We start from the raw sequence: 16,234 nt of genomic DNA on the forward strand, positions 1-16,234 counted from the left end.
CTGTGCAGCCAGAAGGGAAGAGGAGCAGAGCGGAGCGGCGTGGGACCATGACGAAAAAGGTAAGTGTTGTTTTTTTTTTTTAATGTACTAATTTTAGGTGTCCCCCGCACTTTCTTCCCACCCTTTTGCGGCCCACGAGCCGCTACTGCCTTTCATGTCTGACATATATCCGCAATAAATAGTACTTTCAAATCACAGAAAAGTCGGATGTGTTTTTAATTTGTTGCAAAGGTTTGCTTGACCACCCTTGCAAACACAATGCAAGTGAAAGGGGAACGCAGTTACAATTTCAAATTCAATTATCTTATATAAGTGGCTTCTTTCTTTTCCAAAAAAAGACCGATGTATATAGAGGTGCAGTAAGGCACTGGAAGTGGAGCAACAGATATGTGACAACACTGGTAAATCTTTTATGTTACTGTGAGAGTTGGTCTAAAAATAGTGGTAACCTTGTCTGCCCAGAGCTCACCATCACAGGCCACAGGCACTTCTTTAGACCATGAACTAGATTACATAGCTGGGTGCACGGTCCTTGTTTTCACTAATGCTCACCAACGTAAGGTGACCAGGACCATACACCTGATTGTTCAGAGCTGTGCCATACAAGCATCACTATGACGTTATTCACTCATCCAAGCAAAAAACTGTTTAGGTCTACCTCTTTTGATGAATGATAGATCAGCATCGAAGGTGACCTCTGGAACCCCTTTCCCCCTTTACAAGCGAATGGCACATCTGTATTTAGGGAGGTAAGAACAAGAGAGGGATTCATATGTCCAATTCTCATTTAGTCATCTTTTTTACGGGGTCACCTTCTGGCTGATGTTGCAACTTACAGGTATATAAGCCTGGATGGGTGACTGTTGCCTTTATTGTAAGGAACGAATTGCAGCAAGTTTTTTTTTTTAAAGGCAGCTTTGCAGAAATTTAATTTTGGTCCTCAGAGTCCAGTAGGAAAAGAGCTCAAAAGCTTTTAATTGTGGCCTGGACTTGCACCTACGCTGATTGTATTGTGAGATCACTGAATCTGCGTGCATAGCTGGCTCCCCCAACTCCTTCCTAGTATTACCATCAGTAATCTCGTTCCCCCTTCACAACTCCACTCCCTCTTGTGACTACCCATCCCTTGGAGCTGTTGATAATGTGCCTTCAGCTAGACCGTCTCAAATGTTCACTGCAGAAACACCTTCATCTACACCACCTCTTTCTCTCCACTGCCATTTTGTGGAAAAATACTAACCTTACTGGTTTGCTCCTGGCTAACTGTACCCTTCTACACTTCCTCCCCTTCCACTCATCCTTCTCTCTGTGCATCAGGGCATACAAATCACCTCCAACTCACACATCACTCACTACTTCTGACGTTTCTCCTCATCTGATTCCCAACACCCTATCATCCAGTTCTCCTCTCTATCATAACCTCTCTCTCTCTCTGGATCTAGCATCATAAAGCATAATGTGTTACACAGAACACTCCAATTTAAAATCTGCTCTCAAACCTTTTGTCCCTCCTTCCTTGAGTGTCACATGAATCCTCCTCCACCTCACCTTAACAACCCCTCTCAATTCCTGCTATTCCCACCCAATGCCCATAATTCCATGCCCAAGAAACCCCACCCTCCTCCCAGTGGAGTAACATAAGCCCCCGCAGCCCCTGCGGTGCAGGGGCCCACTCAGCAAAAGTGGCAGGTGGTGGGCTATGGAGGGAGGTCCCCCCTTCATGTTCTTTGCAGGGGGGGCACTAAAGTTTTGTTACACCACTACTGCCTCCTCCCAGACGATCTTGTTAAAAAAACCTTATTAAGATTAATGTCATCTCCAGTTTCTCCTCCTATGTCACCAATCCACTTCTCACCCTAAAGAGTGGTCTTCTCAACTGCTGATCTGCTGACCCAAACTGTGCCAATATCTACCGTCCTTCTTGACCCTGATCTCAATATTATTGTTTAACGGGAAACATGGCACTTCTAAAATAGAAGCAAAAGCCCTCACACACCCTTTGGATGTCATGCTTCATCATAGGGCCTGCCCCTCGTCAGACTGGCGCTGCAATATCTGATGGGCCCCACAAGGGGGCCCTTTGCCAGAGATCTTGAATAGTTGAGCGGGCCGTGCTAAGAGGATGCAGGAACAAATTAGAACCTATAGTCAGAGAGGAGCTGGAGAGAAAGAAACTGAAATTGGCTCGGGAACCTCAAAAATCCATGTTTTATTGATCGTGAAGGGTCTCGGTCAAGGTTAAAAACATCAAGGAGTGGGATGGGGATAAGCATAAGAATATACGTTCCAGAATATTCTGTGCATTGTACCCAATATCTTTAAAAAGATCATTGTTTGAGCTGCTTAAGAGACCCCAATGAAGAGGTAATATCACAAAACGTCTTAAAATTCAGGGTGTGGCAACCCAATTGTGGATTCTTCTCAGTTTTTTTAATGTGTGGCTTGGGTAGGCTAGCATAAGCTATTTACAAATGCCTAGGTTGTGGTAACCTACATGGCAGCTGCATTCCAGTCCGAGAAGATTACCGGCTCCAGACCGTCGCTCTAACAAAAGCGACAATTGTCCTCTGGTACAAATTTTCCAAAGGAGCCCCATCCCTAATAGAGGAGGGCCTCATCTAATGAGACTGTTAGATGCGTAGCGTTTTGAGTAAGTTAAACTCATGATTTCATTCAAAAATCCTTTCACACATTTTTGTATATAGTGGTGCTTAGGAGACACCTTTTTTAGGTCCTGAGGAAATGCCAAGTGATCCGTAGCGACTTTGTAGGTGTTAAACATGTTGACCTTGATCAGTGGCTGAAGGAAGATTTATCTTTCATCCCTCTGTATATTGTTAGAGTGGTGGTACATTATCCCCATCCCACTCTTTGATGTTTTTAACCTTGACCGAGACCCTTCACGATTCAATAAAACATGGATTTTTGAGGTTCTTGAGCCAAAATGTAGTTTATTTCTTTCCAGCTCCTCTCTGACTGTAGGTTCTAATTTGTTCCTCCATCCTCTTACCATGGCACGCTCAACTATTCAAGATCTCCAGCAAAGAGCCCCCTTGTGGGGCCCGTCAGATATTGCAGAGCCAGTCTGACGAGGAGCAAGCCCTATGATGAAGCATGACATCCAATGGATGTGTGAGGGTTTTTGCTTATATTTTCAAAAGTGCCTGGTGGAGTCGCACCATTTCTTGGCAGACAGTGTACCTGTTTGACTGATACTATGAATAGGGAGGCTGTACACTGGACCTTATAATTTCCCTGTTATGTGTTAGGTAAAGGGAAACATGGCCCAATCACTCCTCCCAACCCATCACAAACATGCTCTCCCCCCCCCACATCTTCTCTATTATCAGACAGGATCACCTTGGAAAGCCCCTTTGGTGGAATCTCTATCATTCAAAATATTAATGCAATTTGTTGTTATGTCCCTATGCTATGATTCTTCTATTTTATCAGCTATTTCTGTAATTCTGTAAGAAACAACCATGAGGCGGGGTCAAAACTAGACTTTATCAACAACAAACAAGTCTATGCTCATGCTCTTGATAAAATCATCTTGGGCTTGGATGAGTGTAGTACTGTGATGATTAATGTGATGTAATAAATTCTGGTGCTGGGCTGTGAGTAGGAACATATCTTAGAATGTTGATACTGGAAGTGTTGGACAGTTATTGTATGAACTGAAGATGCTCTGGATGTTTGCTGGATGTGCTGCTCCAAAACCGTGTAGCCTCTACTAATAAACCAGTACTTATCATCATCCCATAGTCAGAGTAGTTACTACAATGACTTCTTCATTTCTGCTATCACAACACAGCCCACACTAACCACAAATACACTTAATGCCACAATTGCAGACTAATTGATCATACCCCCTAACTACTTCCATCTCTGCAACTCTCCTAGCTCTACCTGCAAGCTGTGATGCTCTCACCTTCGAGAAATTCAATTCTACCATTAAGGCCATTATTGATGAAATCACCCCTCCATCCAGGAAAACCATGCAACTAACTCCTCCTGCTGACTCTCATCCAGCTTCAAGTCTGAATGGCTGTAGAGAAGAAATCTCCTCTGTCACTCTCCCAGTGTAAACAGAAAGAAGTTACAAATTTGCCACTCTGCTGGATGAGGATTCCTGCTTCAACTCTTAAATCAGTCTCTCCAAGAACATACCCAAGACACTGTTTGAAATCATTTGCTCTCAAAGTTTAGCTTCCGCATTGTCTGGAATTGATGATCCTGAACAAAACAAATGCTTGTCATTTTTTGAAATGACAAAATGAACCTATGAGGTAATACTAAAAGGGCTTAAAGTGCATTGTTTCCGATTTTAGCACAAACTCCCATTAAAGAGAATAGGGCAAATTGCACTCCTCTTGGGTTAACCCTGACATTTACCACTAGGTTGCATCTGGTGGTACTCACCTGGGCTAACCAGGGCAGAAACTGTAAGAGTGCATGCAAAATGGGCACAATTAGTATATGCACAGGTTATTGGTCAGTATTTTACAAACAGGTAATATTTGCACTGGGGCTAACACAGCATGGTATGTACACATTGGCGTTGAAGTCTCCTTCAGTGGGCTACAGTATAGTTAGAGTGATGTTTACAGCTATCAGCCCCTTCTGCCATTGAGTTCAGTCCTTTCAGTGTGATTAGGTGAACATCGGAAGAGGAAAGTAGATGGATAATATTGGATCTTTCTTTTATCAACTGAGGTGGCAATAGTGGCACTGAACACCTGCAGAGGCTTACGGATAACCTGGGGGAACAGAATCCTAATAAGACAGCTCACAGGTAAACTTTTCAGAGTATACGAGTGAGTTCATGTGCTTGATCTGAGATGCTTACCTGAGAAGTAGCCATCTGCAGTACTTGGAGCTCTGAGTTGGGAACAAGAATAGCTTTGCCGACAGTGAAATTGAGACCTTGAAAAATATAGGCACAATGGAATTTACCAATGACCTGCTGCTGTGAAAGAACAAGCTTAGTAAAAATTGGGATGGCCAAGTCAGGACTCTGCTCAACTGCCTTGATGCAGGCCCTATCACAAGTCATTGCATATTTCACCACTGGGTTCTAAGGCCCTAGCAGATATATTTAAGGTTTCTATCTACGTCAAGGTGACCCTGTGTCAAGCAGAAGTTTGGGTCTATTTGTAGGGATTTGACTAAAATCTCATCAACATGCCCTCGCATTAAAGTCTCACAGGCGGCCTTAATGTCACTCTGGCTATTGCTCAGTAGGCTTCAGGTTGGGAGGGCAGCATTCACTGATAGACAGGGCCGCACTGTGAAACCAAAAGCAGCTCTGGAGAAAATGCTCACACAAGCCCTTCTCTCTTGTTCTTCTCTTTCTCTTTTTTATTCTTTCTCTCTCTGTCTCTCTCTCTCTCTTTTGTACAATCAATTTTGGGGAGCTGGAGAAAGTGACAGAGGTCCAGCAATGGCTGGCCCCCAATTGCATCAGCCCACAGAAGAAAGGCCTGATGGAATTAAAGGCCAATCTGGCTCTGCTGATGGATTGACTACTAAATATATTTATTTATTTGCAGTTTTATATTGGTCAAACTTGTCCCAAGGGAATTAGAGTGCTTCATACGAGCACAAGATGAAATTTCACTTTATTTTATTTTAAAGAGCAGGAACATAACATAGTTTTCTCGAATCTCAGGATGTGGAGCAATGGCCAGTATTTAAACCTAGCTTTCCAGTTCCAAAGTTGGCAATTCTGGCCGTTAGCCTCATGTCCAATGCATGGCTCAATGGACCAACTCTGGTTCCCGCTCCTGCTGTTAGGGGCTGGTTTGAATATTTTTGCCAGAGCTGATTTTGGTGTTCAATCTACCATGATAACCATCCTTTTTTATGCATGATCAGAGGCAGGAGGGACACAGTGAGGTGTGCACAGAGGACAAGGACGGAGATGCAGGCAGGAGAGCACATTCAAGAGTGAATTTCATGCCCGGGCACATGCAGCATCAACATATTAAGCTGTAAATACTTTTTTTTTCTGGCATGTATGACACCTGGTCAGGACGCCCAAGAGTTGGAATAATTAGTTCATGTAAATCTGCCATGCCCATCAATGTGAATCTAACCAGAATTATAAAATACAGTCTAGGAAGGTAATAGAATTGTTTCACTAAATTGAATACACGATAGCAATTATAAAAAAAAAAAACATATTCCTTTAGCTAGGAAGTCCACTGACAAACTGTGGCAAATCTAGTTGCCCTGTGTAAATACGAAATCATATAAACCTGATATGATCAGAACATTATTGGCTTAAAAGTTTCACTGCTCAACAACGAACACCAGGATAGGAAAAAGTGCATAGTATTATCCCCGCGCCCCGCCTCGGACCCTACCGTGACAGGCGGCTTCGGGCTCAGCTCGCTGGGGTGGGAGGCACCTGGATGGAAGGCGACAGGTGGGCCCAGCGCCGGGTCACTGCTCCGCCTGACCAGCAGCGGCGTGCCTAGGAGGGAACAGAGGCCAGAGGTCAGCACAGCCCTGGGGAATACTCCATGACAGCTGACGTTTCAATCAGGAAGGCATGCACGCTGTTGTGTTTTTTTCTTTATTCCGGTTTTGATGGAGTGTGAGAAGCATTCTAGGTACATTAAAAGTGTCATACATCATTATTTAACACACAAAAGGAAAAAAAAAAAGAAAACAGGGTTTAAAGGGACATTCAGTGAACGACGTCACAATACACTTCAAAACCCCGGCTGACCTCATCGAACAAAAAACATCAATCTAAAAAGCCTATTGTTAGGGATTGTTAAAGATGCAGGACTGAGTAAGGAGAAGCGTCCGTGTGCAGAGAATCGTGTTTTTCTCTACACTGGATGGACCCTTTACCTACGGTCTCGATCGGACTAAGCCTAAAGAAAAACAACAGTAATTATGCAAACATTTCTTCCATTAAACGATGCTAAAAATAATACAATTAATGCACTGTATGTTTAACCAGTGTGCTTGCGCGCTGAAAACTCTGATAGGCGAGAGAGGGACACTGTCTGTCTCAGATATCCCACGGGCTTTTACTAAAGCTATCTGTTCTGAACATATGAATATATTAAACACCAACAAAAATGATGTCATTCTCGAGTGAAATCCCAGACTAAAATCAATAATAACAAAAAGACATGTTTATGCTTCTGCAGTCCACCTTTCTCGGCACGTGAAAGATCAGCCCAGCAGATCAAATGTTTTCTGGTCGAACACAAGAGACTGCACAACTGAAAGGCCGAGACGTGGCCACCATTTTAAAGTAAGATTTTATCTTTCCCTGCAGGGTTTGCAGACTCAGCACTTTTGCTTTAACTTCAAAAGATGACTTCATGTTATCAGTGACACTACTTTCCCATCTCTGACTTTGATTTACAAACCTATTGCATTCTGGGATTTCTATTCCTGGCAGTGGCATAGTAAGGATTTCAAGTGTCTTAATACCAGCAAGAAAGAAGAGTCCCTGCCCTAGGTGTGTTTTACAAGCTTGCCATATTTTTGCTGTGGTGCATCCCTCACACACCAGGACAACTACTAAACAAATGACTGTATGTCCATGGGGTTATAAATTCCTCATTCTACTGGTCTTTCCTCTCCCTTCCCTATTTCTATCCATCGCATCTCTCGTCTTTATTCTTTCTTTCGCATTTGCCTCTCCCTCACAACATCCACTGACTCTTTCCTCCATCCTCTGTTACTCTAGTTGTCTTGATGACCACCCCTGGATTTGCCAGTGCCTGACTGGAGCCAATGTTGCTCTCTATGGCAGCGACCCTTCTCTCTGTCCCTTCTCTCTGTCCCTAGGAAGAATCCACTGAGCCATCACTTAAGGAGGCACTCACAAGAAGAACTCTGTTGAATAAACAGCGGTGGTGCAGTGCGCACCGTGGCCACGATTACCACTGGGCCCTGGTGCCACGGCTCTGGCTACTCCACTGACAACCGCGCCCGATTCTTCGGCCTTTCTGCTAAATTGATTGCACTAACACATGAAAACAGGTATCTGAGAAAGGAATGCCAAGGACTGGAATATGATGTTCCTTGTCATGGAGTCATCTGAACGTGGCTCTAGATATCCGTCACTGCCTTACACAGTCAACTTTTACAGTCAGGGCCAGGAAAGGGGCAGGAGTAGTGTTGTCAGGTAGCTATGTCAGGAGGACTCCGGGTCCAGGATTACTGTCCTGGCTGCTCAAACCCTTTTGCATTACTGCACACCCACAGACTCTAGGACATGCACTCTTTTACCATAATAATGCGCTCAGAGCGATACACTAACTTGCGGTGTTAACGCATGTGATAAATAGCATTTAGCAGGAGAGCACGAAGTGGTGGTTTAAATAGCTGCTCAGGGTTTGTCTGCAGGATGCCCACCCTAACCCTTGAGCGGGGCTCTGAAGGCCATGTCATGCAGTGTCGCCCCCCTTCTGGGCCAGAGGGTGCTGGTCATGTCAGCCTTGGCACAGCACTCATTCTGATAATCATGCCCCGTGTCTCAGGCCTGGGCTTTCCCTTGAAACGTCATTGATATTAGATGTGCTAGATAAGTCGTTTTAATAGAAGCACACAATAAGTGCAAATTAGTGTTTTAACGCTTTTGAACACAGCACCACAGAGTGTCTCGGGAGCAGGACCATACACACCGATGGCAAGACCCATAGTGCACACACATGTACCAGGAAAACCAAGCACTGTATACATGAGGTTACCTTTCAATGGCACAATAAGACCAAGGCAGGTTTGAACAGGTGACATGAAGTATGAACCTGAAATGCATTGATGGATGATGCTCAGTCATCCCAGAACATCACTGTTCCAGTCCTGGTCTATTACTTAGAAACCAGTGCTTGCTGGGAGTTGAAGTGCTGAATGGCTTGGAATTAACCAAGTGCACTTGAAAGCAATGTTTTCTAAAAGGGAAGCCGATTGGTAACCACCTGCTCAATTATTTGGCAAACACACTTACTAAAGGGTTTTCATTTGAAATCAGATGTGACTACTACTGCAGCAGGTTTAGCTCAGCAAAAAACACTTAGGGCCAGATGAAGGTAGCCTTTTGCACGCCACAAACTGCGAAAAACGCAGTTTGCGACGTGCAAAAGGCCAAACGCGATGCACAACCGCAAATTGCGAGTCGGTACCGACTCGCAATTTGAGGCTGCGACTCGCAAATAGGAAGGGGTGTTCCCTTCCTATTTGCGACCGCATCGCCATGCTGAGTTGCTTTGTGACCGTGAATGCGGTCGCAAACCAACTCGCAGTTACCATCCACTTGAAGTGGATGGTAACTCATTCGCAAAAGGAAAGGGGTCCCCATGGGACCCCTTCCCCTTTGTGAATGCCAAAAAAAATGTTTTTTCAGAGCAGGCAGTGGTCCTATGGACCACTGCCTGCTCTGAAAAAAACGAAACCAAATGGTTTCAGAAGTTTTTCTTTTTGCAGCTCGTTGTCCTTTAAGAAAAACGGGCTGCAAAAAGAAAAAAAAAACTGCTTTATTAAAAAAGCAGTCACAGACATGGTGGTCTTCTGTCTCCAGCAGAACACCATCCCTGTGAGTGCATGGACTCGCTATGGGGTCGCAAAATGTGACCCACCTCATTAATATTCATGAGGTGGGTCTTTGCGACCCCATAGCGAGTCTGCATTTCGTTTTGCGAGTTGCAATTCGTGAGTCGCTATGACTCGCAAATTGCAAGTCGCAAATTTATACCTACCTACATCTGGCCCTTAGTTACGCATTGAATGACTGCCAGTAGTTAGCCCCACATTTTGGCAGCACTGACTGAAGCTGGCAAGTGGTCCTTTGGTACCCCAAGCAAGTTCAGCCAGGCCTGGAAGTTTTAGGCAGCTGCACTTTGCAATCTGGGATGCATAGTATAGATCACCCTATAAGAAATACGGGTTAAAAAATGACAGTCCGTACAGCACTGTTAGTATGACTAGGCATTAGAACTAAGGTGTCACACAAGACACTGAGACACGTCGATGCTGTGTCATTAGCATGCAAGTACAATTCTTTTGTCCCAGAATGCAACTTTGTGTGTTTTTATTAGCTGACAAACCGATGAAACAAAGACTCAGATAGAAAGACTTTGAATGCAAGAAATGTGAGTTCCCTTATGTATGATTGTATGTGGTCGAACTCAGAATGCGCCCCTAGCACACAGTATCAGCAGCACTCATACATCCATTATGTCTCAGTTCTTCTACAGTGCGCCAATAAGGCAAGCAAGCAAAGTGGCCTCCCTTATCCTGATTATGTACTGAAAACCAACATTGATTGAGATGCAGAGACCCCTTAAGGCTCCTGGACCGCTGGGGCACTGCACCTGCTACTACAGATAGCTCTTCCCGATACATCGCTTGGCCCAGAGTTCAGACGTTTTACAGTCATTCTGTAAGGGAGGGACTCAAAGTAAATGAAGAGATCTCAGTCCTTTATTTTCTACTCTGTGGAAATCTGTGTCCAGCCTGCAGGTTACAGGTTTCGACAAACCCATCTTTCATCTTTCCAAGGTTGACAGAAGGAGAACCACTCAGGTTATGAACAGTAACATCGCGCCTGGTTATTGCACTGCCCTACAACACTCTGGCAGCACTGTAATATGTAAAAAAAAAAAAAAAAAAGGAGGGACTTTCTATCTCAGATCAGCCATCTTGTTTCAAGGGTGAGAATTTACTTCACAGTAAAGGATTTCAGAGACACATACGACCCCTGACCTAGCAACATGGCACACCTTAACGTGGTCTGTTGGAAACTACATCCTCGTACAACACCATCACTTCCCAGCTACCCCATACCTTTCTTCATTTAAAAAGGATGATATTTGGAATTTAATATGATATGCTATGAAACTGCAAACATTCAGATGAGTTAAACTTTTAGAACCCACATTTGATGTGCACTGGGTTGTTGACTAACTTATCAATTTCAGATATTGTTGTACAGCGTGGTCAGGCACGCATGCATGTATACTTATTGGAGTAAATATTAACCCGGTTGTGATTTAGGAAAATGCTTCGCCATTAGGCAATGGAATACGCGAATGGCACCATTAAGTACCCACTTAAGGTGCCTGTGGACTGAAATGTTCCATTCTAGGATTACACCGTTTGAACTCACCAAACAAAAGCTCTCACCCCTGGAATTCTGGAATCCTTTTTGAAGGTGAGGTCATGCAGGGAACTGCAGCACATGTCAGTAGACCTGTCTTTTAAAAACAGTCTAAGAGAAGGGAATGCGCGCTTTGCAATTACACACCGTCTGCAGACCCCCAGTCACAGAAAGGCCTGTCTCCCACCTGCCTTTGAGATAATATTGAGTTGGACACTTTTCCCCTCCCCCTGTACATCTTTCATCAAATACAGAAAATGCAGCTCTGTAAGTAATCAGCGATGGCGTCATGTTGATATATATAATACGAACAGCAGGCTCCCCTTGTAATAATGCTTCGCTTGCTTTAAAAACTGAAAAAAGGCTGGTGTTATTCTATGCTTCTTTCTAGGACTAAGAATTTCCAGGACCCCTGCTGCAGTCTTTTAGAACCGGTATTTTTCCAAAAGCCAAGGCTCTTCTACTCCTTAGGGTTGTAAGGGGGACGTCCTCCGAAGCTGTTTATTCCAGTTATCAGATCCCACCATTTGCTTTTACGCCATTATGTTCACGAGTAATTTGCTTTGTGTGTATTTGAGTGGCCCTTAGCCCAAGCAGGCTACCGAACCCCCAAATCCAAAGCGCCCCACACATGCACTGTAACATGGGAATTCAAAGGCCCTAAAAGGCGTAGCACAGTATTTACTTTTGACGTAGCTCCACTCTCAACCCCCTTGGAGAAGTGACCTGGCCAGGGCCAGTGCTCACTGGGGATGCCGTGTGGCCGCACATCAGGGGTTGGCCCAACCAGGCCGCCTTTATACTAAAGTCCAGCAACCCTCAGTACTTGGGAACTGGTTCTGCCGATGCTTGTTCTTTTTGTTGTTTGAGCCTGGTACGAGCCCCCGCCTGATCCCTCCAATTTTTACCCACCAGCACACTTTTTGTTTACCCTTTCAGAACCTCATCCCTACAGGGCCTGTGATAGTCCTTCTGAGCAGAGTCATAGTAGATATAAAAAGAAACTATAAGGCCCTGTGTTTCTGCAACATGTTTTTATTGGAAACGGATTGTTCTTACATATCCCAATATTTTAGTTTTCATCCTAGCTAAGGTAGTGTGAGGGGTGGGTGCGTGATCTGGGCTACAGAGAACACGTACGCGAATTTAGCAACCCTTGATAGGGATTTACGTGATTTATTTAAGGTATGGAAGTGATGTAACAAGAAATGTCTTTTGGTGTTTTTTTTTTCTCTTCTCTCCGTCTGTCTCTTCCCGCGTTTTCTTATGTCTCTAATGTTTTTCTTTTCTTTTATTGATGTCCAGGTGGCGAGCTCCCGGTGTCCTCCTCTGGTCGTGGTTTCCCTCGGGAGAAGCAAAAAGAGGGAAAAGCCGGTAAGTGGGACGGTAATTTTTTCTTCTATTTTAGAGGGGGTTTGTGTGGGAAGGGAAGGAGATGTGAGGGGAATAGGAAGTGATGGGTGGTGTTTTATTTTTATATTAGTAAGGAGGTTAGGGGGTTGTTTTATCTCTCTCTGGGGGTTAATGGTCGAGTGGTAGGGTGCCCTGGGAGTTCCCCTACTCCTTGTCCCCTTGTCTTCTACCCTTCCTCTCTCTCTTAGTTGAATTGCCCTTGAGGAGGACACGTACCTTGTCCAGCCACGACCCTGGCTGTCTTGTCTCCTCCCGGTCTTGGCAACCCGGCCGTCTCCTTGGGTTCGGGGTCTGTTGTCGTCGTCTTCTTCTTCTCCTGGGCTCTCGGTTCGCGGCGTCCTCTCTGCTCCGGTTCCTCCTCCTTGCACCGTCTGATCGCGGCGTCTTCCGTTTTTAGGGTCTCGGCGATCCGGAAGTCAGGGGCCGATTGCCGTCTCCTCCCCCACGCGTCTCCTGGACGACGGGGCTGGAAGACGGAAGAGGCGTTGGATGAACGCCACTGTTCAGCTTCCGTAGGCGAGGCGAGCAGCGCCCGCCTACACACCCCTTTCCATGAACGGGACTGGTATAGGACCGAGGAGTCCGGGCAGCGGGAGAGGAAGTCAGCGGGACATTGACGTGTCCCAGGAATGTGACGGACCTGGAAGGTAAAGGGTTGCAATTCAAGAAACCAGCACAATAATCGGGAATTGGTATCCTTATGGGAAGACAACCATGTCAAAGGTGCATGATCAGTGTAAAGGATGAATGGACGACCCAGGAGATAGTATTGTAAACACTCTATCGCCCACTTTATGGCAAGACATTCCTTCTCGATGGTAGGATAGTTCGTTTCCCTAGGCAACAACTTCCTACTGATATATACGATTGGGTGGTCATGTCCTTGATCGTCTGGCTGTGCCAATACGGCCCCCAACCCGACATTGGAAGCGTCGGTAAAAAGATGGAAAGGTCTGGTAAAATCGGGACATCGTAACACGGGTTCGGTAGAGAGGGCTTCTTTGAGCCAGTGAAACCCCTGTAGTTGAGAGGGGGAAAAAGGAGGAAGGGCATTTGGGTATTGCTTTTTTAATAGGTCAGTAAGGGGGGCCGTAATGGCCGAGTACTGTGGTATGAATCGTCGGTAATATCCTACCAATCCCAGGAAGGAGCGGAGTTCCTTCTTAGTGGTAGGAAGTGGTATCTGTCTAATGGTGGCTACCTTATCTTTTTGGGGACTCAACATTCCCTTACCGATTACATAACCAAGATAGGCGATCTGGGTCTGACCTAGGACACATTTTTTGGGGTTGGCGGTAAGACCTGCAGCTGTCAGTGCTGAGAATACTCTCCCTAGATGGAGGAGATGATCGGACCAGGTAGAGCTAAAAATGACAATGTCATCGAGATAGGCAGCCGTAAAATCATGGAAGGGCCTCAATAGTTGATCCATCAGGCGTTGGAACGTAGCCGGGGCACCATGGAGACCGAAGGGGAGGACGGTAAATTGGTATAAACCCGAAGGAGACACGAATGCTGTCTTCTCTTTGTCTGAGGGGGCTAAGGGAATCTGCCAGTATCCCTTCGTCAGATCAATAGTGGACATATAACGGGCATGCCCGATTTTCTCTAAGACTTCATCTACTCGAGGAATGGGGTAGGTATCGAAAAGTGATATCTCATTGAGTTTTCGGAAATCAATGCAGAAGCGGACCGAACCGTCCGGCTTCGGTACTAAGACGATAGGAGAGCACCATGGGCTGGTGGATGTCTCAATAACTCCTAGAGATAACATTTTGGTTATTTCTTCCTCTATAAGGGCTTTTCTTGCTTCAGGGATTCGATAAGGACGTAGGCGCACAACCTTGCCTTCAGGTGTTCGAATATGATGCTGAACCAACGAGGTTTTCCCCGGCAGTTCGGAGAAGAAGCAGGCATGACGGTGGACTATCTCCTTTACTTGCCTTGTCTCCATCTCAGAAAGGGACTCATTGATTCTGGGGAGTGTTTGTGGGTCACATTGGGAGGTAGGACATAGTTCTAACCCTAATGGGTGGGCCGGCGTGATCAGGTACCCTCTTGCAAGTGCATTGTTACCATTTGCCGGGTCCTCCCATTTCTTTAATAGATTGATGTGATAAATCTGGGTTCGCCTTGGTTGGTTATGTAGTTCAACTAAATAGGTAACCGGGGTGATTGCTTTTATTATCCGATACGGCCCTTGCCATTTGGCTATTAGTTTATGTTCAGAGGTGGGTCGTAGGATTAACACCTTATCGTTGGGTTGTAGTACCCTAAGTTTGGTACCCTGATCATAGTAAGTTTTTTGATTATCCCGGGCTTCCTCTAAATGGCGTCTTACATCTTCCCATACTGTCTGAAGATGGGATTTTAATTTGTGAATATAGTCTAAGATGGGTCGCTCCTCGTTATTCTCCTCTTCCCACAATTCTGCCGCCATGTCTAGTAAATTGCGAGGTTGTCTCCCAAATACAAGTTCAAACGGGCTATGCCCGGTAGAGGATTGCTCATGTGTCCTTATTGCATACAACACTAAGGGAAGTTTTTGATTCCAGTCCTTTCCCGTCTCGCTCACTATTTTCCTTAACCTCTTGGGTGCCTTGGACGAGATGATCTCGTCCAAGGCTACAGTTCCCCTGTGCCTTGGACGAGATCATCTCGTCCATGGCACAGGGGAACTTGGGGGCGCGCTAGTCGGGGATGGAAGGGGAAGACCTTCCCCTTCCACCCCCAACCCCCCCTGTGACGTCAGCGCGCGCGCGCGCTGATGTGTCACAGGGGCCTCCCTCGTCGCGCTGGAAGCTCTGCTTCCAGCGCGATTGAAAAAGAAATGCAAAAGCATTTCTTTTTCAATCTCTTGGGAGGCCCGGAGGGGCTTCAAAGGGAAGGAAAAGTATTTCCTTCCCTTTGAAGTCCCTCCGAGGGTTTCAAAAGCCGGATTGCTTGCAATCCGGCTTTTGAAACCCCACTAGACACCAGGATTTTTTTTTTTTTCATTGAAATTGACAAAAGGGAGCGACCCCTTGGGCAAGGGTCGCTCCCAGGGGGGCATATTTTCAGGAAGGCCTTTTCTGCCCCCCCTGACGGCAGAAACCTCTAGGCACCAGGGACCATATTTTTTTTTTTTGTTTAATTTTTTTTTTTTTTGGTGGGGAGCGACCCCTTAGGCAAGGGTCGCTCCTCTTGGGGGAAAATTATATTTTGCCCATTTCTGCCCCCCTTGGGGGCAGATTGGCCTATTTTGATGAGGCCAATCTGCCCCCAAGGGGGGTAGAAACCACTAGACACCAGGGAGTTTTTTCTTTGCGTGAATTTCACGCAAAGGGAGCGACCACTTAGGGAAGGGTCGCTCCCTGGGGGGGGAGGGCAATTTATTTTAGGCCATTTCTGCCCCCCCTGGGGGCAGATTGGCCGATTTTAGGGTCGCTCCCCTGGGGGGCAAATTGTATTTAGACCATTTCTGCCCCCCTGGGGGCAGATTGGCCGATTTTAGGTCAATCTGCCCCCAAGGGGGCAGAAACCACTAGGCACCGGGGATTTGTTTTTTGGCACCAATGTCACGCAGGGGGAGCGACCCCGTAGGCAAGGGTCGCTCCCGGGGGGGGGGGGGGGGGGGGGTAGGAGGGGCAAATTTATTTTAGGCCATTTCTGCCCCCCTGGGGGAAAGATCGGCCTATTATTAGGCCGAACTGG

At 45.9% G+C, this 16,234-nt stretch overlaps 1 protein-coding gene across 2 annotated transcripts in view; it reads right to left on the reverse strand.

Moving 5' to 3' along the window:
• PARD3B (par-3 family cell polarity regulator beta) overlaps positions 1–16,234 on the reverse strand; it is a 2,030,765-nt gene that overhangs the window by 1,246,111 nt on the left and 768,420 nt on the right. For both annotated transcript variants that reach the window (XM_069225990.1, XM_069225989.1), the window contains one exon: positions 6,369–6,478. In XM_069225990.1, coding sequence (XP_069082091.1) covers positions 6,369–6,478 — 110 coding nt within the window. The remainder of the gene's footprint in view (positions 1–6,368; positions 6,479–16,234) is intronic.

Source organism: Pleurodeles waltl, chromosome 3_1, assembly GCF_031143425.1.
Source record: "Pleurodeles waltl isolate 20211129_DDA chromosome 3_1, aPleWal1.hap1.20221129, whole genome shotgun sequence".
Taxonomy (NCBI): Eukaryota; Metazoa; Chordata; class Amphibia; order Caudata; family Salamandridae; genus Pleurodeles; species Pleurodeles waltl.